This window comes from Alligator mississippiensis, chromosome 14 (assembly GCF_030867095.1).
Source record: "Alligator mississippiensis isolate rAllMis1 chromosome 14, rAllMis1, whole genome shotgun sequence".
In the NCBI taxonomy this organism is placed as follows: Eukaryota; Metazoa; Chordata; order Crocodylia; family Alligatoridae; genus Alligator; species Alligator mississippiensis.
Genome location: NC_081837.1, coordinates 27290223 through 27316337, shown reverse-complemented (window position 1 = coordinate 27316337; position 26115 = coordinate 27290223). Strand labels below are relative to the sequence as shown.

The 26115-nt window shown below is 50.8% G+C and overlaps 1 protein-coding gene across 4 annotated transcripts in view; it reads right to left on the bottom strand.

Annotated features, from left to right (window-relative positions):
• HIP1 (huntingtin interacting protein 1) overlaps positions 1 to 24386 on the bottom strand; it is a 170163-nt gene extending 145777 nt beyond the window's left edge. Inside the window, exon 1 of one of the 4 annotated variants that reach the window (XM_014609869.3) lies at positions 24301 to 24386. In XM_014609869.3, the coding sequence (XP_014465355.1) occupies positions 24301 to 24309 (9 nt within the window). In that variant the 5' untranslated portion in view covers positions 24310 to 24386. Of the gene's footprint in view, positions 1 to 24192 lie in introns of all 4 variants that reach the window. The other 3 variants (XM_014609864.3, XM_059717345.1, XM_059717344.1) reach the window with 3 other exon arrangements.
• Between the last annotated feature and the right edge of the window lie 1729 nt (positions 24387 to 26115).

The following is a 26115-nucleotide window of genomic DNA, read 5'->3' as shown; positions in this document are numbered from 1 at the left end:
AAGGTGTGGGGCTGGGGCGGGGGCTGCCCAGCCGGGGTGGGACAGAGTCACAGCTCATCCGGGGGAAGCACAAGGAGTGAGGGAGAGTGACTCCTGCAGCTGTGCACTGCTCAGCTGGAAGCCACTGATCTGGCAGCTCATCTGGTGCTTGCCTGCTCATCCAATGGCTCCCACCGCTGCTCCCCCTGTTTGTCCAGGAGGGCATGGGCAGTGGGGGTGCCCCCGGATCTGCATGGGTGGACTGGAGCCGTGGCTGCGACAAGCTCTTCCCAGAGGGATGGGGCTGCAGCCACAAATTTGGTACAGCCCCTTCCCAGTGCAGCCCTGCCCTGCCAGGAAGAGCTTGGCACAGCCCTGGCCCCAGCCTGCCCTGCACAGATCTGGGGGCACATGCCACCCACCATGCCCTCTTTGACAAGCGGTGTGAGCCACCGGATGAGCAGGTGAACACTGGATCAGTGGCTCCTGGACAAACGACAGGAGCCACCCCTCCTGTGCCCCCCCGAATGAGCCGTGGCTCTGTCCCATGCCTGCCCCACCCTGGCAGCCCCTGACCCACGTCTCCTTCCCCATGGGTGCCTTGATCTGCCCCTCCATGCTTCCTTCCCCCTCTCTCCATCCCCTTTCACCACATCAGACTTACCAGCTGGAGGCAGCTCTCCATGCTGCCGGGTTGTGCTTCTCACTGCCTGTGCCGCGCTACAGCTGCGCACATGAATGGATCATTTATCGGCCAAATTATCAGCCTGATATGGCTGACTTCCGATATATTAAATTTTCTTTATAATCGCTGCCGATCCGATATCGGCCTGATGCATCAGTGTACTTCTACAAGCTAAGGTCTATAATCTCCATGGACCACATGTCAAAGTGAAGAGCAGGTTGAGAGTGGGTTACACTACACAGTGGACATCAGGTTTTTTGCATCATGTTTAAACATACTATTTGTGCCATCTGTTAGACTAAAAATAGGAAGGTACAACAAAGATGCATTTAACTCCCACAAGGGGTAAATGACAACTTCTGTAAATGGAGCCCAATATAGCTTCACACTTGCTGTACTGTCACAAGCACCTTAGCTTAATCAGTAGGGCCTGTGAAAACCCACAGTATTGTTAATTTGAATGTGAAAATTAGTATATGGAAACCTTTATTTTTCTGCCAGCATCTGCAAAATAAAATAAATAGCAATGCCACACTCTCTGGAGAGCTCCAAGCTGCTTGCAATAAATAAACCCCTTTAACAATAAATAGAGTTACTAGCTTGGCCCTGATGAGAGAATCCCATTTTCCCAATGGGTCCCTTTGTTTGCTGTGACTTGCCTCATTTCTTTATGGTAAATATTTAATGTGCCATCTTCTGCTGCAGACGTATTGATGGCTGCCGACACCAGCTGCTACAATAATAAAGTTATTCACATAGCAGCCTACAGCTTCAGCTCTTAGGGGCTGCAGCCATGATACAAAGGAATTATGTCACATTGCATAGCAAGAGCCAAGCAGTGAAAGCTATGCATGGAAACAGACCCTACGAAGGAGCGAACCAGAAGCAGTAGTCTTTAAAGGTGACTCATCACAATACGCTCAGTAACCATGTATAGCCTGGTCAACCTATCAAGACCATAGACTTCAGCCACTTATATTAGAATTAATGTTAGTAACTTTACTGCCACCTTATTATCCCCTATAACTATGTTGACTAGGGTTAGACAATGAGAAAATCATAACAATTGAAGCTGGTCTCCATTAGGGCTTTCAGTTTTGCTACCATTGAGGGAGAGGCACTGGTAGTAGCAACAGCAGGACATTTAAAAACAATAAAGTCCCATGTATATAAGCCCTTAAAAGGACAGAATGGAGTCTACCAATTAGCACAAAAAGCTCCATACACTAAAGGTACCTATACATGTGCAGCAAGGCTGCTCCAATGTGCTGGAATTACACCGTGTTGGAGCTGACTCACTAATCGAGTCTGCTGCAGCGTGATAATTACTGTGCTCCAACAGACTCCAGCATCATGTGCATCAGCATCCCCATGCTGAAAAATGGCAGTGGGGGTGCTTTAGCTAAGTCACTTATAATCTCTGCTTATACTAGCAACATTTTCTAAACATTTCCTTTTGGTTCAAGCAACACTAAAGATAGCCTAGTACAAGTCTAATAATGATAGGCAGAAAGTGATGGGCAGTGATTACAGCAGTAGCCTAAGACTCAGGCTGAGGTCTGCTTTGCCAAACTCAGGGTTGCCAACTGCCCATAAATTTATGGAAACTCCATAAAAAACAATCCTTAAAAAGCCTATTTGTAAAACCTTAAAGAATATTGTACCATCTGTAAGAAGAGGAATCCACCAGAACTTCAATCAAGCTCCAAGGTCAAGGAATTGGAGGCAGTATTGTAGATGGAGCACAGCAGCACCACCTACTGTCTATATGGCAGCACAGCACCTTCAATGGAGCTCTCTCCAGGGTTTTGTGGCTCCCAGAACTTCCTGTAGCTCCTTGCTCCGCCCTCCCCCACCACGGGCTGGGGGGAGGCAGCATGGTGCAGGGTGCTGTTGAGGGGACTATCAGAATCTGAAGATGAGTAGGGGACCCCTGTAGGGGTGGAGGAGCATTGCTGCAGTCAAGCAGGGCTGCCAAACCAAGATTTTTTTTAATAGTGTCAGCAGAGTCAGAGTAAATTATTTTTACTATGTTTGCTGTTAAACCCCTACATTTGAACCCAGGGTCCAGCAGAAAGGTTACTTATGTCTTTTTATTGACATATTTTATATAATATGTCAATAAAAAAAGATTAGTTGTCAGTAAAAAGTTTCCAGAATGTCAGTAAAAAAACCCCAAAAAACAACTGTTTGGGTTTGGCATCCCTGCACAGACTTCCTGTGTGATCTTGGAAAAATCAGTTCAGACTGATTTTCAGAGACAGGAGGTATTTTTTCCTGTGTCTCAGTCACAGAATCATAGAAAGTTAGGGTTGGGAGGGACCTCAGAAGGACATCTAGTCCAATCTCCCACTCAAAGCAGGACCATCCCCAACTAGATCATCCCAGCTGAGGCTTTGTCTAGCCAGGTCTTAAAAACCTCCAAGGATGGAGATTCCACAACTTTCTGGGTAACCTGTTCCAGTGTTAACCAACCTCCTAGTGAGAAATTTTTTCTTAATATCTAACCTAAACTTCCCTTGCTGCAACTTGAGACCACTGTTCCTTGTTCTGTCATCTGCCACCAGTGAGAACAGTGTAGCTCAGGGAAGGGCAATTATTTTGGGTAGAGGGCTGCTTACTGAGTTTTGGCAAGCTTTTGAGGGCCAGATGGGTAGCCCTGCCCTCTGGTTGCCATCTTGGGACCTGAAATCCTGCCCCCAACCCCTGACTTTTGCCACCAGAAGTCCCTCCGCTTGACCCAGGAAGTAGATTCAGAGATTGCAAGGCTGGAAGGGACCTCGGAAGATCATCGGGTCCAGCCCCCTGCACCAAGTAGGAAAGATAACAGGGCGTGCACTCACCCCAGCAAGGTGACTGTCTAGTCTCCTCTTGAAGATTTCCAGGGTAGGCAACTGCACCATCTCTGGAGGGAGCTTATTGCATAGTCTGGACACCCTGAAAGTTTTCCTTTCAGCAAGGGGTTTTGCCATCTCAGAACCAAAAAAATACCAAATTATATTCTAAAAATCAAACATCTACAATATTTATTAATTTGATTTAAAATATCTTTTTGTCCTGATTTAAATTTGTTTGTGTAGTGTACATAGGGGTGATTGTACAATAGCTTAAAATGAAGTCTTACTCTTGTAAACTGTGGGGGTGTAGAGGGTGTGGATATGTTGGGGGGATGATATATGGGGTGTGGGTATGAGGGGGGTGTGGATGTGGGGATCTGAATGTATGGGCATGCAAGGGGGGTATGGGTACCTGTGTATGGTAGGGAATGCTGTGGGACTCACCCTATGAACACACACACACTGTGCTTGCCTCACCCCCCCAACACACACACTGTACTTGCCTCACCACCCCCCCCACACACACACACACACACACACTGTGCTTGCCTCACCCCCCCCACACACACACACTGTGCTTGCCTCACCCCCCCAACACACACTGTGCTTGCCTCACCACCCCCCCCACACACACACACTGTGCTTGCCTCACCCCCACACACACTGTGCTTGCCTCGCCCCCCCCACACACACACTGCTTGCCTCGCCCCCCCCACACACACACTGCTTGCCTCGCCCCCCCCACACACACACACACACTGTGCTTGCCTTGCCCCCCCCACACACACACATACTGTGCTTGCCTCACCCCTGCCACACACACACACACTGTGCTTGCCTCACCCCTGCCACACACACACACACACACACACACACACTGTGCTTGCCTCGCCCCCCCCACACACACACACACACACTGTGCTTGCCTCGCCCCCCCACACACACACACACTGCGCTTGCCTCGCCCCCCCCACACACACACACACACACACTGTGCTTGCCTCGCCCCCCCCACACACACACACACTGTGCTTGCCTCGCCCCCCCCCACACACACACACACTGTGCTTGCCTCACCCCCCCTACACACACACTGTGTTTGCTCCTGTGGTCCACTGATGCAGCCAGGAGCCATGTGGTGCTGGAGCAGCTGCATGCAGGGAAAGCAGCTGCAGGCAGAAGCTTTTGGGTGGGGGTGGAGGAGGGTTAGGGATGGGGGCAGGCTGGCTTTTCTCCTGACTCTTGCCAGCTTCCCCTGGGTCCTACTGCCCCTGACTCCTGTCAGCTTTGACAGGGAGCCTGGAGCAGATAAATACTAATTTTCTAAACTTTGTAGGTGCCCCATGGGCTGGAAAGAATGGCCTGCTGGGAGGCCAGGAGCCTGTCCTGGATGCCCAATCCACCCAGTCCCTCTTGAACTTGCACGTGATGTCCTCCATGTGCCAGGCCCACTCCTCCGCCACAGCACCAGTCCAGCTGCTGCATAAAGGGCATGGTTCTGCAGGCTGCCCCCAACTGGCAGTTGTGGTCGGTGACCCTGACCCACTGTAGCCCCAAGGCCTTGATCTTTATGCAGCAGTGGTGCACTGACTGGTTGTGCCTGTGCTCCCACACACAACCTACCAGGCCCTCACAGATGCGGGCACTGAAGTGCCTACCCCAGGCAAACTGGCTCTGGACCTCAATTTTGCTCCCCAGTACTACAGGGTCTGAGGTCTCATCCTGGGACCTGTTATGCCCCCAGGAGCTGGTGTGTGGCATCAGGGATGACCTCAACAGATCTCAGGTGCTGTAAGAGTCCGGGTCTGCCAGGCTTGGGCAGGTGCCTTCAGTGCACAGTGCATGACCATGGTATAGGACAGGCAAGCAGGTGGTGGGACTGGGCCAGGAGCCAGCACCAGGGTCTGGGCAGACTGCTGCGGCTGGTCTGGGACCGCTACTGCAGAAGCTGTCCCAGGCCCCCAGGGTCACAGGCCCCCAGGATCACAGCAGAGTTTTAAAGGCCAGGATGGGGCAGGAAAAGAACTGCCCCAGCCCTAGAGCTGGAGAAGCTTCAAGCCCCATGGCCCTGGAGCTAACCTGAGGGTGGCCCCCTGGTGGTGGGGCTGACTGGAAGCAAATTAGCTTCCAGCCGGCATCTACACACGCAGTACTGCAGTTACTACAGCGCAGTTCATTTTCTACCTTTGTTTGCAGGCAGCAAATTAATTGCACAGTAGACTAATTGACTGCACAGCAGGTGCCTGCACATGTAAATGGTGACACTACTGTGCAGTCAATTAGTCTACTGTGCACTAAAGCATCTCGTGTAGACATGTCCACTCATTAGGAAGTCTTTCTGGGGCAGAAAGGGAATCATGACTACAGGCCCTGGAAAAATGATATCCTTCCCTCACATTTTGTATTCTCAGAACTGTTGGTCCCAGTACCAGTGATAAGCATACATAAGTATAGTGATAGCTCTATCCCATACTGTTTTAAAAAACAAGCAACCACCACAAGTTGTAACTTAATGGCACAAAGAATAACAATTCTCTGAGGTTCAACCTACACTAGAAGTGGTCAAAATCTGAAATAACACCAAAAGCTAGAATTTCAACTTAACAGAACCAAACACTAGCCTAGGTCACCTGGGCTAGATGACCTGCTCTGACCAGTGCAGAGAGCAGAAATAAGTGGCTTTAAAAGGAGCAAAGTCCAGTTCTTGTAGAGGAGTAGGAAGGTGATGTGCAGCTTTGGGTCAGGAGATCTTGGAAAAGAACCAACTACTTCTAGTTTCATGCATCAGTATGAGATTCTCTTCATTTGGAAGGAAGGTTTATAGAGTGGGTATAACTCACAACCCCGGCCCTCTGATCAGATTGATTCAGTCACCCAGAACCATCCCTCATGCACGGGTGTATACTCTCCACTCTAAATCTCTCCAGTGCTGGCGATACCACATCCTCTTCCATCTGCTGAACTGTGCAGAGTTAAAGAATTTTTTCAATATTCAAACTATATTTTAACTCCTGCAATATAAGCCCTTTAACTTTAGTTCTGTTCTAGCCAGCTAATGAGAACAGCTAATCCCGGTCCCCTTTGTATGCTGCAAAAATCAGCAACCTCTGTCCTGTTCTCTAGCCTGCTCTCTCCAATCCTGTTTTTTTGCTCTTTTCTCAGATTTTATTTTGCTAACATTTCACTGCCATCCTCTGATTTCTTTACATCAGCTGTGAATGATCAGCATATTCTTCAGTCCATTCTCAAGTAATGGAAATAGAGAGCAAGACTGTGCGCTTACTAGATCCCCTCAAGGGCTCCACTCATTACTTAACTATAAGTAGCTACTTTATATTGAATCTCTCAGCTAGCTAGATACCATAATATAGCCATTTCAGCTGACACTGTAATAGGGGTGCACCGATAAAAAATGTTTGGGCTGATACTGATGGCTGATTATTAATGAGCCATATCGGCCGATACAAATCCGATTGACAATATGCAGCCTGGCAGCTTGGAGAGCAGCATCCGGCTGGTAAGTCTGTGTGGGGAAGGGGCATGGGGGGCATATCAAGGCCCCTGCAATGACCAAGGGGCTGAGGCAGGGCCAGGCACTGCCCAGCCGGAGCGAAGCGTGGGACAGACCAGCGAGTGCCTTGTCCAAGGGGCATGGGGGGGAGGGCCACGCACGTGGGGAGGCATGTGTCCCCTGGATCTGTGCACGAGGCAAGGGTGAGCTGCCCGCTGCGAGCTAGGGTCAGGGTAGCACCAGGCTCTTCTGGCAGGGGGGCTGGGCCAGGGCAGTGCCAGTGCTGGGAGGGGCAGATTTGAGTGGGAGGCTATGGTGAATTCTGGGGTGGCTGTAGCCCACCCTGTAGCCCCCCCCCCCCCCCGGCACCACCACTGCTGCCCTAAGTGCAGCCCCAGCCAAGCCCCGCTACAGGGAAGAGCCTGGCACTGCCCCAGACCGCAGCCCACAGCAGGCAACCCGCTTTCATCCTGCGCACAGATCCAAGGGGCACGTGCCCCCCATGAGTCCCCCGGAGGAGTGTGCAGAAGTGGGAGCCGCCCACCCCCCTCCCACACCCCACCCTGGCTGGACAGCACCTGCCCCAGCCCCAATCCCTGCTTCACTGCAGGGTCCTTGATCTGCCTTCCCCCTAGCCCCTTCCCTTCAACAGACTTACAGGTCAGACGCTGCTCTCCAAGGTGCCAGGCTGCACTCCTGGCCATGTGCATGCTGCAGCTGCGTTCATGCACGCAGCCTTTATCAGAGATATTATCGGCCATATCAGCCAAAAAAGTCAATTGCTGATAATGTCAATTTTCCTTTTATCAGTGCTGATACAATTTGGACTGATGTATTGGCGCACTGCTACTTTGTAATTTTTTCTTTCCCATGTTCCCTAGAACTCCCTAGGGACATAACCTCTGGCTTCAGTTTGCAAGGAATAAATACTTCAAATGTGTTTTGATTTGCTGCTGTCTCCCTTGTATTTTAGAAGTAAAAGTTCCCACAGCACATTTTTGCCATGTCATTTCAACAGTCTGCACCTCTTACAATAAAGAGAATATACAGATCACTATTTCCAATTCCAGCACAGTCAAAGTAAATGAGCCTGAATTCTAGCAGACTTTTACCAAACTGTTTCTATTTGACAATATTCTCAATTCAGTGGGTTAGTAAATGGCCCAGCAACATAGAATGGAGGTACAGTACAACATCTTTTATTCTTGCCTGGATATGTGTGTGGTAACAGAGGAAAAACATGTACGTACAATCAGTGGTCAAAAATCTTATATGAGAAAGAACAGAACATGTGATAGGTAACATCAGCCTTATGAGAGACAGTTTCTTCTTTTCTTGCCTATTCACTTACTTTATTAAGATATACCTAAAACATACCTGCAATGCCCCTCCCTTATCCTGGGCTCTTCATGAGGCAGGACAAAGTCAGCCACTTGAGAGCTGCACCACTCCCTTCAGGACTGCTACATAAACTACAATCATACACCTCTTAATTCTCCATCCTCCCTTACCACTACAATTTTTTTTCCTATTCATTCCACAGCTGGCAGTAAATCCTGGCAGCCTTGGAAAGCACAGTTCAACTACTGAAGAGGAAGTGGTACCACCCTCTTCAGAGGAACCATGGGGGGGGGGGGGGGGAGGGGGAGGGAAGTAGTCTAGTTTGTGAGGCTGTAATCTCTCTGAAAAAAATGGACAGGAAAGGTTGATGACTTTAAATGGCCTTGCTGCTACCAACGTTAAGAAAAAATGACAAAAATAATTCCCACCTTCTTCAAGCCAGTGAAACCCTCATTGTAAAATCCTTTATAGAATATGGAATTCATCCGACTTAAACCAGTCCTTGTTGAGTATTTTATATTGACCCATATTTTAGAAATCAATCAGGTCTCCTGGTGCTGATAACCTGCACTTGCCAAACTACATGACAAGACTCCTTAACTACAGCAGACTTCACACAGCCTCAAGCAATCACTTTTTTCCAGACCCCCTAGTCTTTCTTTGTGTGAGGACCTCCTTTGTTACTAGATGGTCTGAAATCCACTCAGTGCAAACACACTAAAGCCTTCCTATGAAAACACTCACTTTGCAACAACTTGAAAATAAGTAAGGTCTGATTCAGTTTCCACTGAACTCAGCTTCCTGGGGACAGAATCACTTTGACAAGACACAAGAAGCTAATTTCCAGAATAAGCATGATGTCAAAAAAAATTGGCAGGGTTTCTGCATATAGGAAACAACTGCTATAATCCCAAAGAACAATGTAAGAAAAATAATATCATCTTGCAACCAATTGTAAAAAAATTAAAAGTTCTGAGTTAGTGACAGCACTGGGACATAAATAAGCCTGTAACACAGACTCACTGAAAAGAAACCAGATGACTCATATTCATCGTTCTTTGAAGCCAAATACGGTCTTAGTCCTGGCAGGTCCTAGCCACCCTCAATTTCTATTTGAATCACTGGAACTTGAGCATCGTGAATCCAGCATTACATAAGTGTCCAGATTCTCAGATCTCATTTTCCAGAGATGAAAAACTTTAAATAATATACTGTATTACCTAATCTCCTAGGATGGGGTCATCTGGCTTAATTTATCACTTTTCAGAGACAGGAGGTATTTTTTCCTGTACAACGCTAGTGTCAACATGATTCTTTAAATATCTGCTCAGACAGAATATATATAGTAACATTCTGGCACTTTAAAAGGAGACTAATTTCCTGTGGAAGAATTGAAGTTCTTAGCTAAACTGATTGATGGACAGAGCACCTGAAGCATGAACAAAAGAACCATTTTAAAAATGGTGATTAGTAGTAAACTAGCTTTTTCTCTGAGCTCATGACTAGCATGGAAATGGGCCCTATGTAGCTGTCCCATAAAACCCCAACTAAATTTACATGGTTGCTCAGAAGGAGAACCAGAAAATAACTCCCTCCCCACCCGCCACCCCCCTTATGTACATGAAAGAAGAAGGGAGGTGGAGGAGATGATTACATCATTGGGGGGGAGGGGGATTATTATTGTTTGGGCTGCCAAAGCACTCTCCTATCATACCAAACCATACTGCACTGGCACTGCTTTAGTGATATGCAGTGGAGTGCACGGTGAGGTTTTACTAAACAAATCAAAGAGTCCATCAACTTAGGAGGCAAAAAGAAAGTACCCTATAGGGCATGCGGGCAGTGGATCAGAGCTCTGTCCTGGCTCCAGCCCATGCTGTCACCGCTGCAAGATCCAGGCCCCAGCCCCAGAGCAGCTCCCCACCAGCCACATGGCCTGTCAGCTCCATGGAACCCCTGGCCCTGCGCTGTTACAGCCCCACCACTCCTGAGGTCAGCCAGTTTGTGGGGTATGGGATTGTGTGTGGGGGATGGTGTGGCTGTGGGGTTTGCAGGGGAGGGTTTCCAGGTATGGTGAGGTGTGCATAGGAGCCCCAGCACAACCCCCTGCACACCCTACGGTACCTCCTCGCCACTGCCAGCAGCGCACAGCCCCAGCGCACCCCATGCCCACTCCAGACTCACCCCTGCCAGAGCAGATCAGCCGGAACCCAGGCACAGCCCTGATCCAACCCGTCGTGTGCCACCCACTCATGGCACATCCTGCTGCCCCCTGGGCATGCAGTGTGGCTGGGGTATCTTCACAGCTCCACTGCCTTTCTAGGCAGCACGGGTGGTGGCAGCTCCTTCTGGCTGCTGCCATCACTGGCCCCAGCCCTACAGTACCAGTGGGGACCTGTGCTGTACAGCACAGCCACCAATATCCTCCAGGCTTTCCTGCCCAGGCTCAGGAGTGGTGGCATGGGAAAAAAGCTGTTGCTCAGCACAGGGTAAAAGTGGCCTCTTCCCCTCCTGGCAGCTCTCTGCTGCAGCCGCCTGGAGTCTGCACAGGGCTGCCTTGCATCTATACTACTGTCACTGCCGCCTCCGAGCTGCCCCATGGGCCAGCAGTGGCAGCTTAGAGCAGATGAAGGGCAGCCTGGCATGGTGTGGGATCCATGCTACACCAGGAAGCACTGGCAGCAATGAGGGAGGGGCCGTTTTTACCCCATACTGAGCAGCAGATTCTGTCTCGCGCTGCTGAGCCAGAGCAGATGAGCCTGGACCAGGCATGGGGCACACAGGGTCAGGGCTGTGCAGCGTGGGTCTCCACCAGTACTGCAGGGCTGGGACTGGTGGTGGTAGCAGCAGCTGGAAGGAGCCACCTGTCACCTGGGCTGCCTAGAAAGGCAGTCCAGCTGAGAGCTTTAGTGCTACTTCAGTGCTCCTTCTAGACATAAAGACATTAAATAATTCAACTGTACTGCTAGTCTGATGATACACTATTGTTTGCTGATTGGAGTCCTGAAATTCATGAAATGCCCACATGATTCATGAATTTGCTAGTTTCAAGTACACCCTAATCCTGATGTTACAGGTCTTTCTAAATGTATAGCTCCTTTAAAAATATCTATGGCAAGTACTTTTTCTATTTCCGTTTGAGGAGGGCCTATCAGTCCCAGTTATAAGCCAGGATGCCAGGGCTCTACACAGGCACAAAACAAAGTGGTCCCTGACCCAAACAGCCCATAACCCAAGCAAGGTAACTCCACAGTTCCTCTCCCCTTTGGTATTTAGTGCCTTTCCTGAGAAAACTCTGAGGACTGAGGGGAAGATTTTATACCTAATATTTGGAGGAATATCAGATTTCTGACTAACCTAGGGGAAAATTGTGCTTCCTTCCCTTCCTCACTAATCATCCCAAACTGTCCTCGGGAATATCACAGCCAAAAGTGAATGTTTGTATTTTTTTCACTGGGTGCCTATAGTGTCCTACTTAAAAATGGACTACCAGAACTATGTCCTACACTAGACTTCCCTTCCTACTAGGGAAGACCTTTCCTACATTAGACTTCCCTTCCTAGTGGGGAAGAAGCAGGAAGAACTCGCACTCCCGCTTGCAGACAATAACTTCGATTTAGTGGGGTTAACGGAAACCTAGTGGGAACCTACGCATGACTGGGTACACATTGAGGGCTACAGGTTGTACAGAAGGTACAGAGTAGGGAGGAAAGGGGGCAGGGTTGCTCTCTATGTATAGGAGCATTATGCATCTACCCTAATCAAAATGGGATCAAAGGAAGAGAAAGTTGAGGCAATGTGGGTTAGGATACATAAAGGTCAAGGGGAAAGGGACTTGGTGCGGGGGGAGGGGGGGGTCTGCTACAGACCACCACACCAAGAGGAAAAGCTAGACTTGGAATTCTTGGGGCAGCTCTCAGAGGCTGTACAGTCTAGGGACATGGCTGCTGTGGGGGACCTAAACTACCCTGACATCTGCTGGGAGGAGCAGTCAGTTAAATCCTACTGTTCACGTAGGTTCTTAACCTGTGTGCATGACCTTCACCTAATGCAGGAGGTATACAGTCCCACTAGTGGTAATGCCTTACTGGATTTGGTGTTGGCTATGGGGGAGGACCTGGTAGGTGAGCTGCAGATTCATGGTCACCTTGGGGACAGTGACCACCAATCAACTGAATTCACCATATGGCATAGGGTGGGTAAGATAAATAGTAGGGTGAAAGTGCTCGACTTTAGGAAGGATATCTTCAGTGTGCTTAGGAGTCTAGTCAATGACACACTGCAGGATAAGAGTATTGGCAAGATGAGAGTCCAGGAAGGGTGGTCATTTCTAAAGGAAGCGATCCTTCAGGTGCAGAGGAAGACTATCCCAGTACAAGGGAAAAGGGGGAAAGGAGCCGAAAAACTTCCTTGCCTAAACAGGGAAATCCAGGGAAGCCTAAGGAAAAAAAGAAGGCATATAGGCAGTGGAAGCAGGGAGAAGCTACCAAGGAGTATACCTACGTGGCCCACACTTGCAAGGAGGCAGGTAGAAAAGCCAAAGCAACTACAGAGCTGAGGCTGGCAACACAAATTAAGACAACAAAGTCTTTTTTTTTTTAGGTATATAGGGAGTAAAAGGAAGGTGCAGGGCAGCATAGGACCCCTATTGAACAAGAAGAAGCTATTAGTGGCAGACAGGGGGGATAAGGCTGAGCTATTCAATGAGTTTTTTGCTGCTGTTCCTGAACATGGGTCAAGATAAGTCTCCTAATGGGTTCTTAGATGGGCATCAGAGGGACACCCGCCCATCAACTGTCAATGCTGACTTGATGCAGAGTCACTTGGATGGACTGGATGTGTTCAAGTCAGCAGGCCCAGATGAGCTGCATCCAAAAGTACTGAAGGAATTGGCTGGTGTCATAGCAGAACCACTAGCATGGCGGTTTGAGCACTCATGGCGCTCAGGTCAGGTCCCGGAGGACTGGAAAAGGGCCAATGTGGTCCCTATTTTCAAGAAGGGGAGGAAGGAGTATCCAATTAATTATAGGCCAGTCAGTCTCACCTCCATCCTTGGAAAGGTCTTTGAAAAGATTATGAAGGATCATATTTGTGGGAGTCCAGCGGGAAAAATAATGCAGCAGGGAAACCAGCATGGATTCATAACAGGTAGATCATGCCTGACAGATCTGGTTTCATTTTATGACAGGGTCACAAAATGCTTAGATGCAGGAGTAGGGGTGAATGTCATTTTCTTGGATTTTAGCAAGGCCTTCATTATGGTATCTCATCCCACTCTCATAAATAAATTAAGAGGCTGTGACATAGGTGTTTACATGGTCTGGTGGGTGGCAAATTGGCTTAGCAGTCACACCCAGAGAGTAGTACATGGGTCGATGTTGACCTGGAAGGATGTGGGTAGTGGGATCCCGCAGGGTTCGGTCCTTGGACCTGTACACTTCAATATCTTCATCGGTGACTCAAATGTGGGTGTGAAGTGTACTCTGTCCAAGTTTGCAGATGATACTAAATTGTGGGGTGAAATGCATGCTCTGGAGGATAGGGAACGATTGCAGGCAGACCTGGACACGTTAGAAAAGTGGGCAGTATGCAACAGGATGCAGTACAAGGACAAGTGCAGAGTGCTGCACCTAGGCTGCAAAAATATCCAGCACACCTGCTGGCTGGGAAGTGACCCTCTCAGCAGCATAGAAGTGAAAAGGGATCTCACAGTCATAGTGGAGGAAATCATCAGCAAAGCTAACCACATTTTATCATTCATCAGCAGATGCATGACAAAACAGAACCAAAAGCGGTGATAGAGAAGGAGCCCCACACTCACCAGCTGTAGTAGCAGCCATCAAGGCCTCTGGGGCTCATGGCAGAGCGCCCCTGTGCAGTGCGGGGCAGTGGGGATCACCCCCCACACTTGGCACCCGCCTGGCAGCTGCCCCATGGCGCGGGTGCAGCATGGCTCGGCAGGGTACTGGGTGCTGTCTGGGGGCTGGGGCCAATGGGACTGAGCAGTGCCAGGCCCTGGTTGACAGGTGGAGTCGTCCCAGCTCCCAGACAGCGTATGGTGCCCTGCTGAGCCATGCTGCACCAGCACAATGCGACATCCGCTGCACGGGCACCCAGTGGGAGGGTAGGCAATCCCCGCTACCCCTCACTGCCCCACACTGTGCGGGGGGGGCTCTGCCACGAGTCCCTTGAGGTCCCGATCACCGCTGCTACAGCTGGTGAGTGCAAAGCTTTAAAAAAAAAGTGCTGGGAGACTGGGTCCGGGCGAGGGATGGGGTCAGGCAGAGCAGCCACAGGGGCTTCTCCCACAGCTCCTCCAGCTGTGCCTGCCTCTGCCCCGGCGGGGGGAGCCATGGGAAAAGACCTCATGGCTGCCATGCCAGGCCCCATCCCCCCTCTGGCCCCAGTCTCCTGGCACTTTAAAAGGAAGGCTGTGGGGCTGTGCCGGAGTCTTCCCTGGGGATGTGGTCCCACGGGATGACAGCCGGTGGCTGTCTCTCCCCCCAGAGCACTGGGATTGGAAGAGGCCTCAGGGACAGATCACAGACACTGGCTAACTACAGATATCATGTCAGAGCAGTCCTTCTCTCCCCACCCCCGAGTTTCTGGTTCCCTGCAAGCTCACCTCCGAAACAGTTTGGATGGTTTTGTTTAGTTCTGGAGATGTTTCGGAGCCTTCTATTTCGTTTTGGATTTGGTGTTTTGAGCACCGAAACAGTCCAAAACACCTCCAAAACAAAATGGCTGCCAAAGTTTCACACAGCCCTAGTAGCTATGCCTATGCTATCGGTATTTCCCATGCTTCTGGGCCATACAGGGTCAGAAAGGAAATTTTTCTCCTACTGATGCTATGTGTCAGAGGGTTTTTTTTCCCTCACCTTCATCAGAGGCATTGGATGTTGCCTGCAGCCGAGGCTGGGGATTTTGACTAGAAAGTCCCAGGAGGCTGTGTTTAAAAAATAAATAAAAATAAGAAGATGCTGTTTAAAGCTATCTTCACATTCAGCAACATCTGCTCTACACAGCAGCCCAGGAAGCTCTCCTAGCCAGGGTGAGCCAAACGAAAGACCAGTTCTGCCCCAGAAAGATAAATCCTTTTCTGTCCCAAAGGCAGACACTTTGCCAATGGATAAATCTATTAAACTAAGGAAACTTGCGCAACACAAGGAGCCAAATGAAAGATTCTCATCGTGTCTAAAGCCTCTCCACGCCAACCTCAGAAGATATAAGTTATGTAAAATAGTAAGCAAGTGCAATCCAGTCCTGTAAGAAGACTCTCCATATGAACATGTCTTTTGCACTTAGGGTGCTTCCTCATATTTTGATGCTAAAAGACTGTGCGGATAAGGAGACATGTTAGAAATGGATTTGTTGATAAGACAAGACAAACAAAGCTTAGTTTTGTAAAAGTCGGTGAACCTGTGAATAGATCTTTGTTGAAGAAAATATTAACGTAAAGAGAAACAAGTAGCAGGCTGTATATAAAAACTGGAAGCTTTGGATTAGCACTTGGAAAAACTCAGCAGTAATTACCTGTTGCTTTGGCAAAGTTCAGAGATTTCTCCAGAAACTGAAATGTGATTGTGTATCTTGTAAGTTAGGTAAAATAGTAAACAAGTACAATCCAGCCAGGCCAGGGCCGCTCCTACGGACCCCTCCCGCACACAGGGCCCGGTAGAGATGCAGGGGTTCATCCACCCCCTTCCCTTGCCGCCCTGCACCTGGGAGCTGGAAGCCATAGGCCAGGGGCTGGAGCTGGGAGTCAGGGACTGAAGCCAGGGGCCGGTGGCTGGAGCCGGGGGCCAGGGGCTGGAGCCGGAGCCTGCTACAGGCTCCGCCGGCTCTGGGGAAGTGCTTCGCTCCCCTGCATCAGGGTCGGGGAGTGGAGCACTTCCCCAGAGCTGGCGAAGCCTGCACCAGCCACCCGCCCCAGCCTCCATCCCTGCCTTGCCTCACCTCGGGGAGGAGCTGCTGCCTGCCCCGAGTGAGGCTCCGCTGGCTCCAGGACACTGAGGGACACACCCCCGGAGGCCATGCCAGGGAGCGTAGCAGTGTCCTGGAACCTCACTCGGGGCAGGCAGTGGCTCCTCCCCGCAGTGAGGCAAGGCAGGGATGGAAGCTGGGCAGGCGGCTGGTGCGGGCTCCGCCAGCTCCAGGGAAGTGCTCCACTCCCCGGCCCTGATGTGAGGGAGCGGAGCACTTCCCCAGAGCCCTCGCCAGGCTCCAGCCTTTCCTGGTGTGCAGCCTTGAAAAAGCTGTGCACGGCAGCACTTTTAGTTGTGCGCGGCCGCACATGCGCGCACCTTAGAGGGAACTTTGTCTGGGAGATGTGAATGTTGTGACTGGGCGCTGTGATGGGCCAGTAGGGAGCACCCCTGCATTGAGCCACCTGCCTCACTGCGCCCAACTACCTTCCAGTCTCTGAGGGCCTCCCGGGGGGGTGCCTCATGTCCAACCAACCCCTTTCTGGAGCACACCACCCAAGGTCTGGACTAATCTTGGACCTGTGCCCCAAAAGAAACAGGCCTAGTAATACTAGAGGGTACTTGCCCCACTACAAGAACTTGGGGTGCTTCCCTCAGTCTGAAGTACAAATAGTGGTCTCTCTTAGTCAGCTGAACCAAGGGGACCCCAAGGCATAATCTAGACCCTCTCTCAATAAGTCTCCCATGCTATGTACAGATGAAAACTTTATTGGTTACAAGGAGTAGGTTTGGAATAGGGTACAGTGTAGAGCAATATCAGAGAAATACCTTAGTGGCATGGTAACCTTTGATCACGCATCTGAGTTACTGCAAGCTATATATAGTTAGATTTCAAGTAGTTTACTCACAAGTATCATCCAGAGGCAGGTGGAGATTCCCTCTGGAGGCAAGCAGTTCACTGAATATGAGTTTCAAAAAAGAGAGCTAGTTTCAGATGGTCCAGCTTCTCTGCAAGTTCTCATCACGGCTCCTGCCCTGCCTCCTGGGCAGTGCCTAACTTATATAGACCTTATGACCTCATTTACCTGATCCAGTAAAGGCCAGCAGCTGTTGGCTGCCAGCCAACCAATTTGAAATACATCACTGGTTGCCGGGTAGCCTGGCAGGGTCTCTAGCCCCCTCCCAGTCATGATGACATTTCTTAGAACAATAGGGAGTTTAAGCCCCCACCCAGGTGTGTGAGGCCAGTCAAGTAGGCAAAGGGAGCAGGTTTCCCCCTCCCTCAGGAATGTCTCCAGCTCAGGTTACAACTCAGGGTTACCTGAAGCTGATGGGGCCAGGGGTGTCTGCCCTCTGCAGTGACCATGGTAACCAAATTGTCGGATTGATTCCCCACCTGATAGCAGAGTTTGAGGAGAGACAGAGATGGCATTCTGCCACAGGCACTAGGTGAGCAACGGACAACAGTTTTCCTATAAGGAATGGGGCTAGCACAGTGCCAAGGGATTGGTGCACCGTATAAGGCATGTTTGGCACAGATCCAGGGGATTGGACAATTTGGGATGAAAAAGTTACTAAAGTAGTAGACAAACAAAGAGGTAGTGTGTGTTTTGTGTTGCCACCTGGGGAGACAGGAGCAACCTTGGAATTCTTATTGAACAACAGATTCCAGAAACTAACATCCCACACCCAGCAGAGGATCTGAGGCCGGTACCACCGAAGGTCACTGTTGTAATGTCTGAAGAAACCATTTGCCAGGTCATATTACAGTGAGGAAACTGCTATTAAAAAGTTCACTTGATACCACATCGGACAGTTTGCTGTATCAATCCTTGGAGGACTCTAGCAAAAAGAATCCTAATAGTAGTGTTCCACATTTTTGTTTTTTTACCAAATTTCACTGATAAATTATCCAATTTTTTAATTGAAGTTATTCAGTTTTTACTGAATTACACCCGCTTTTCACATGCCCCCCATGCCTTCTGGGACCTGTGCAGCAGCAGGAGCTGGCACCCCATCCCCATCGGACGAGCCGCAGCTCTGTCCTGCACTCCACCTTGCCCCAGCTGCACAATGCCTGGCAGGGTGGGTGCAAGGGTTCCAGGGTCTCTGTCTCCTCCAGCCCAATGGTGCAGCTACCCCCGGGTGGTGCAGGGCTGTGTTCAGGGTCAGTGCAGAGGCAACTGTGGCCAGTGCTGGGCTGGGGGGATGACAATTTCCCCCCCACCTCTCCCCCCAGGAGACTTTCCTGCCAGGGGGGTGGGGAGGGGGTGGCGCATGTGCATGCGTGCTCATCCCCCCCCCCCCCCCACTCCTCAATTTATTATTTCCCTCAATTTAAACCATTTTTTTCTTTTCTTCCTTTTATCCCAATTTCAACCTGGTTTTTATATTTGGAAGATAAATCTCGAAAAATTCCAGGATTTTTTTTTAATAAAAACCAAAAATGCAGAACCCTACCTAGTAGTAAGACCTGTCAGCGTTTGTTTTCCTGGTGGCCACTTTTATTCCTTGCTGAATATGACTCTCTGACCTCTGATCAACTGATGGTTGAGACCTGATCAGAGTCATTTGGGCTCTGGTCTCTTCTTTCCTTGAATACTGGTTCCCTACCACAGCTGCTCAACAACTGTCTGATTTCTTCTTAACCACCAACAGTCAGCAGTAATTATTAGGGCTGTGTGAAATTTTGCCGACAGTTTCGTTTTGTGCTTGAAACAGCGAAATTGAAACGAAACAGAGAGCTTTGAAAAAGCCTCAAAACAAAACAAGTCGAAATGTTTCGAAATTTTTTAAACGTTTCGAGTTTTGAAGCTCAAGCTGGGCTTGCCTGCAGGAAAACGGAAACTACAGTAAGGAGAGGGAGGGGAAAGGAGTGCTCTCATTATTGACTGTGTAGCTGGCCAGTGACGGTCATGCTTCCCTGAGGTCTCTTCCCATCCCAGTGCTCTGGGGGAGGGATGGAAAAGAAGGATAAAAGGCAGCATTGTTTAAATTGCCCTGCTTTCTATTTTGGTGTCAGTTACTGAGCTGTGTGCTCCAGTTTTGCCTGTCAGCAGCTAGAAGTGCAGGGCCCCAGAACCCAGACTCCCCCTGCACCTATCTCCTTGACAGCTGGCAGGCTTTGTGGCCACAGCAGTGGTTAGGAGTCCTGCAGTTTTCACCCCCCTATGCCCTCAGACAGACAGTCAGTTGCACAAGCACCCATGTCACAAGTTTTGCCTGTCAGCAGCCAGAGGTGCAGGGCCTCAGAACCCAGAAGCCCCTGCACCCATCTCCTTGACAGCTGGCAGGCTTTGTGGCCTCAGCAGGGGCTAGCATACCTGCAGCTTTCACCCTGCTGTGCCTTAACACATACACAGCATCACCCATGTCATGAGTTTTGCTTTCAAGAGTTTGAGGTGCAGCTTCCCTGAAACCCCTGCACCTATCTACTTGAAACTTGGCAGGCTTCATGCCCTCAGAAGGGGCTACTTTTTGTGTAAGTTTAATCCAAATCAGGCCAGAAATGACAATGTTATAAGCTGTTTTGTGCTTCCCTATGGGCAAAACATAGAACAGCATTGAAACAGCAAAACTGTTTCGACGAAACAAAATGGAACAGCGGTTTCAAATCGAAACGAAATTTGAAACGAAATGCTGTTCCATCGAAATGTCGAAATGCAAGTCAAAATGGAACAGTGCTGTTTCACACAACCCTAGTAATTATTTCATAGGCCCATGGCCTAATAGCAGTGGCTTTTTGCCACTGTTGTGTGTGACAGTTGGATGGTTAAACAGAGACTGTCTCCCCTATGTGAAGAAGCATCAAGTTTCTGAGTCCTGCCTGTCTAGATGGTCTATTAGCAGCCTCTGAGCGTTGTCTGCTCTCCTTCCAGGCAGTTGTAGCAGACTGTCCCCAAGGAAAGTAATGTCCTGGTTCTTCCCTCCATCAGTGTCTGGGCTGGGCTACTATCAAGACCCTGAGAGAGGTATTGCAATAATCCTACAAAGCCAGACAAAGAAATAGTATTCAGTTCTTTTTGCCTTTTCCATGAGTCTTTTGGCTATCTTGACAGGCAATTCTGTCTTCCATCACTTTGTGGGTATCTTGGGGAAGAAATCTTGTGCTCACATTCTCATTTTGTGCTAAATCTTTTGAATTCTTCTATATATCAGGACCTGAGTGCAGTACAAGGTATTGGGTATGCCATACCTGGGGAAGTGTCCCTTCAGCTTCCTAATCAGAGGTCTTGTTCAAGTGTTTTCTTGATAGCCCACCCCACAAAACTCGGAGTAACAATCTACTGTGACCATATAGTTTCTATCGTTGAACACAAACCAATCTGTTCAAACCTTTTCCCAAGGTTGTGATGAAATCTCATGAGGCTGCAGCATCTTTCTGTTGTCTATCTCCATGCTCTTTGCACACCTCACACTGCTGCACCTAAGTCCTCATTTGAGAATTAATGCCTAGCCAGTGGTTTAGGTTATAGTTTTGGTAAGCGTGTGTGTGGAGAGATTGATAATATTTGTGGGTTGGTTGCTGCTTGCAGTTTCATCAAGTCTGAGGTTGCCTAGCCAGTAGACACCCTCCCTAGCTCACCTCTATTCCCAGATGCAAAGCATGTATATTCTTTTCATGACATTCTGTCTTTAATTGGCAGTGATCACAGCTCTGTCCCATCTTGTGTACATAGGTCATTGATACCCTGCCACCAGGGAAAACTTCTTGGGGTACTTGTCCTTTCTGGTCTGTCCACCCCTGAAGTACAATTTGTATCACAGCCTGTAGCTGTTCATTCAATTCTGTGTTCTCTTCTATTGCCTAGAGACTCCCTTTGGAGATAGGGAGATATTGTAGTGTACTGATAGATTTGATCTCCTATTCTACAGAGCTATGTGGGGGCACAGCTCAGAGCATCTGCAATCAGCTGTGACTTTTCAGGATAGCACCTGATGCTCACATCATAGCACTGAACTCTCAACAGTATATACTGAATCGCTTTGGTGCACTCAGTACTTCAAAACAAATGGGGAGACTCTGAATGAAAGGCATCGCTAATTCCATTACATAGCATGAGTCTAAGTGAACTCAGGCTGATGAAAATTTATTTTAGTTAGCCTATACTGGGGTGGGCAAAATATAGCCAGCTGGCACGTTCATCTGGCCCACAGCACCCAACGAATTGCATCCTGCCCAGCCTTTCTGCCCACAAGGGTAGAAGTGAGGCACCTATACCCACCCCCAACATATCCTATTATGCTTCGCTCCCACCCTTGCAGGCGGAAGGGCCAGCCCCGCTAGCACAGGGCGGGACTGCTGCTGCAGGCTTCTCCAGTGTTCCGCTCCTTCAGGGCAGCAGGCAGGGACGCTGGGATGCAGGTGGGGCTGCAGCTGGGCAGGAGCACAGAGCATGGGGCTGGCTGCAGTGGAGCCCGTGCCCCTGGGCAGCAGCAGTGAGGAGCTTGGGTGGGCAAGGTGTGGGTGTGAGGGGTATGAGGACCCCTCCCATACTGCCCCCATGATGCACAGCCCTGGCAGGGGGGGGGGGCAGGGCAGCAGCAGGGAAGGGGGCGCTCTGCTCAGCACTGCTGCCTGGCTCTGGCCAGCACTATAAGGAGGCCCCTCCAGGCCATTTATTTCCCCAGCACTCCACACAGTTGCAAGGCACGGGAGGAAAGCCTGAGGTACTGAAGTGGGCTGGGGCAGGGAAAGCATCCAGCTCCATGCTGGAGCTTCACTCCTGTGCCCCGTAAGCGCGGGGAGTACTAGGGAAACAAACGGTCAGGCGAGGGCTGCACTCTTTGCTGCAACATGCAGTGCTGGCCGGAGCCAGGCACCATCACCCCCACCTGCTGCTGCACAATGAGGGGAAGTGTGTGTGGGGGGGGTCCCCACACCCCTCACATCCCACAAAGCACACACATAGACAGATGCATACCCCCACAAGTGTTGCCTGTGTTGACTGCAGAAGACAGTGTATTCCAGAACCTCCCCCCGCCCCCCACGGCAGCCCCCCAGCATACCCTATGCCCCCTCAGACAGCCATACCCCCTCACAAACTCCCCCCCACACACATACCCACACCCCTAAACACCCCCACACCCCCCCATCACCCACACATCCCCATCACCCCCCACCTCCAGCACACCCAATATAAAAGACTAAGAATTTATTTTTGAGTTATTGTGCAGTCACCTCTATATAGAACACACAACCACAAATCACAATGAAAATATTTTTTGTAATAAAATTAAAATAAGTTAAAGTAGGCATTTGACTTTTAGTGTATGATTTGGTTTTTTTCTGGTTCTAAGTTGGCAACCCCCACTTCCAAGAGGAATATTTGCAGGGGGGCAAGGGGAGGGATTTCTGTCAGCGGTTAGGGGTGGAACTTCCGGTCCCAAGATAGAAGTCAAGGGCAGGGCATCTGTCAAGGAGCAGGGCTACTTGACAACTCACCAAACCTCATTAAGCAGCCCTCCACTCAAAATAATTAACTGCCCCTGGTTTATATAGTGCAAATCTACCCTGCCTTCTGCTTGACTTCAGATTAACATGACTAACTCTGTCTCTCCATTAACACAGGTCATCATGACGCATTGAAGAGCCTTGAATATTAAACAGACACTTAAAGCTTATTTGGGAATTGTGCAATAAGTCAATGTAATGATACCAGCATTGATTAACACTAGGGCTATAAACACACTTGTCCTTGAAGTGGGATCAGCTGTGCCAGGATGTGTCCCAGCAGAGCTGATGGGCTTCACTGGGTGACACAGATACCACCCACTGTCCTGCATGGCTGCACCGCTGCTGCTGCTCCTGGGTTCTCCCAGTTAGAGGCCCACCCTGGGAATCCCGTGACAGAGGATGCCCCAGGCACCCATACTGTGTGCAATCATGCTGCTTCACCCTGGCTCAAAGTATGCTGCTGCAAATGGAAGAACTGCACGTTCCCTCATTTGCAGGATGTGTCCTGACTCAGGAACAATGGCACCACACCTGTGCTTGAGGAAGTCCCCTTACCAGATCTCCAGGGTGTGACTTTGCAAGTGAGGAAACCCATTTGCAGAGGTACACCCCAAACCAGGGCACGATTTGCACCCGCAGAATGCCCTGCTGGGAGATTTCCAGGGTGTGCCCCTGAAAGTGAGAGAACCTGGGCAGGCACTTCCAGGGCTTCAGGGGCTCCTAAAGCCTTGGGAACATATGCCCAGTTTGGCTGGAGAGTGCAGGAAGCTCTAGGCCACCCCTACTCTTCCATCACAAAGCAAATGAACATCTGCCACAAAAGAGGCACATTTTAATACATATCACAGCCACGATTTTGGGCAATCGTGATACAACAAGGGGCACAGAAGTCTCCATGCTTGGGCTCTGTGTCACCATGAAAAAGGCTGATACAAAAGCGATGCCTGTTTGCAGCCTAAGAGAACATCCCGGTTTGCACTAGCCCCTGGGCACGCGGGTCTGGAGCTGAACTCCAGAAGGAAACCTCTCCTTTTCAGCGACCACGTGCTTGTGTTTGCACAACCTCTGCAAGTGCGCCCGCAGTGCTGATGTGGGAGACCCACAGCCGCACGGGCGTCCAGCTCCAACCGCCAGAGCAGCCAGCACAGGAGAGGTCCCCGAAGCCAGAAGCCTTCTGCCCTCTCTTCCCAAAGGACCAATAAGATCAGGCTGCTCCAGCTCTGCAAGCACCACCGCGCAGCCCCGGTCTTGAGCCGCCAGCGCCTGCGGCATCAGCCCCTGCTGGAAACCTTCTCCGCAGGCCAGAGCCCGGCCCGGCCCCACTGCTCCCGGCCGGCTGAGCTCGGACCGGGCTCCTCCAGCGCAACACGGGGCGCCGCCTCGGGGCGCCCAGCAGCCAGCGCCTCAGACGGGCATGCCCCGCCCCGCCCCCGCGGCCCCGCCCCAGGCCCCGCTACCTGGCTGCGCTCAAAGCCGTCGCGCTCCACGTCCAGGCCGCTGCCCCCCCCGCGCCGGCCCAGCACCTTGGGCAGCGGATTGGACACCTGCTTTATGGAGCCGCTCACCCGGTCCATGGCCCCGCGCGGCGCCCGCAGCCCCACTCCCGAGACCAGACCAGACCAGACCAGACGAAACGGGCCCGCCCCTCACGCCCGGCTACGCCGCCACGGGCTGACCCGCAGCGGCGGCCATTGGCTCCCACGCCCGCCGCTCAGGTGGTGCCGTTACCCGCCCCCTCTCTCTGATTGGTGCTGGTCAACACGGCTCGGCCCCCATAGCCCCGCAGTCCCGGCGCTTCTTCTGGAGCCCCGCACGCCCTGGTCCGGCTCGCTGGCGCTGTGCTCGCCCCGCCCCGCCCCGCCCGCTCCTCCCTCCCTCCCTGGCGGGGTCCTGAAGCTTACCTCGGTGCTGCGAAGCGGGGCGTGCGCTGCCTCTTTGGCTGTTTCATCGTGTCAAGCTCGGACCCCGTTCAGTGCCGCTCCCTTCACGGAGCCACCACCCCAGGCTGCGCAGCACGGCGCTGTGGGGGCAGCGGTCCTGTCCGTCCCCGGGGCTGCGCTGCTGCTGCAGGCCCCTCGCTTCTAGCCTTGGGATCGCTGCTGCACCCTTGCTAGACTGTGCTATGGGGCCTTCCCAGGAGGCAGCCTCGCCTTCTTAGCATTGTAAATGGCTCGGGTGTCCCAGGCAGTGAGCACGGCACTGGCAGTGCCAAGTCCATCCAGCCCAGTGGTTCATTGCTACTTGGTTGCTGGAGCCTGGCATGCGAGCCAGGGATAGGGATGGAGAAGCTGACCTTGGCCTCCTTGGGACCCATACTCTGGGGATGGAGTAGGCCTGCAGGTTGGAGCAGCTGGGTTGGGAAAGTCTGAGAAGAAATCATCAATGACTTGAGAAGATAAAAGTAAATAAGGCAAGAAGCGGGGTCCTGAAATATGGCTGAATGCTCCTCCGCCAAGCCTGAGGAAAGATCATACTATGACCTTGCAGTCACACACGTTCCTGAGAGTCCGTAGGCCTGCGATCCATTCCCAACTCTTCTGAGGCCTGGCTTTGCCACTCCGACCAAATCACTTGCTCTCTGCTCCATGCTGCAGGTTCCCATCTCTAGAATGAGGAGAGCACCATGAGAACTGTGCAAATTAATTAAAGTGTTTTGAGATACTTTAGAGAAAGGCAAAATATTCTCAACTCATCTGCCCTTCTGTTAGGAATGAGAAGCTCTGCTTTAGACAGAGAGACATGGACACAGACGTGCAGGGACAGGCAGCAAGAGATCAACAGACTTTAATTTAGCCATGCCTGTGCCCTTAGGCCTCTGGCACCTTGACAAAGTGGAAATTAAACAAAATGGTTTTAAATGTATTCTACCCGAGTACACCCTTGGCACAGGAGGGAAGACAGCAGGTCCCACACTCACCCAACGTCCCTGCCCCTATCTGAGGCTTGTACCAAGCATAACACAAATAGGCAGAGTGTATCTGCAACAGAAATAGAAATCAGGAGTGCAGTCTCATCTTGCAGGATAAGAGAGAGACACATGGGTGACTGGTGCCATCTGAGTCGTAGGGTCACCCCCCCAGTGAACAGTCAGCAACCGGGGAGGGTCCCCCCACAGCCAATCTCACCAACCAGGAGGGGAGTGTCCCCCGTGGCCAATCACACTTACCTGAAAGTGGCTGCAAGCACTTCCGGGACCACTGCAGCCACTTCATGCACTGCTTCATTGCAGCTGGCACTTGTAGGGGGGCACTAGCACTCCCGCCTGCCCCCCGCACCTGTTGCCTAAGCGGGGAGTGCAGCCTGACAGGGGTTGCACCAGCGCTCTCGGGGTGCACAACACTTTACATACAGTGGAGCTTCTGCTGACACTGGAGAGTATT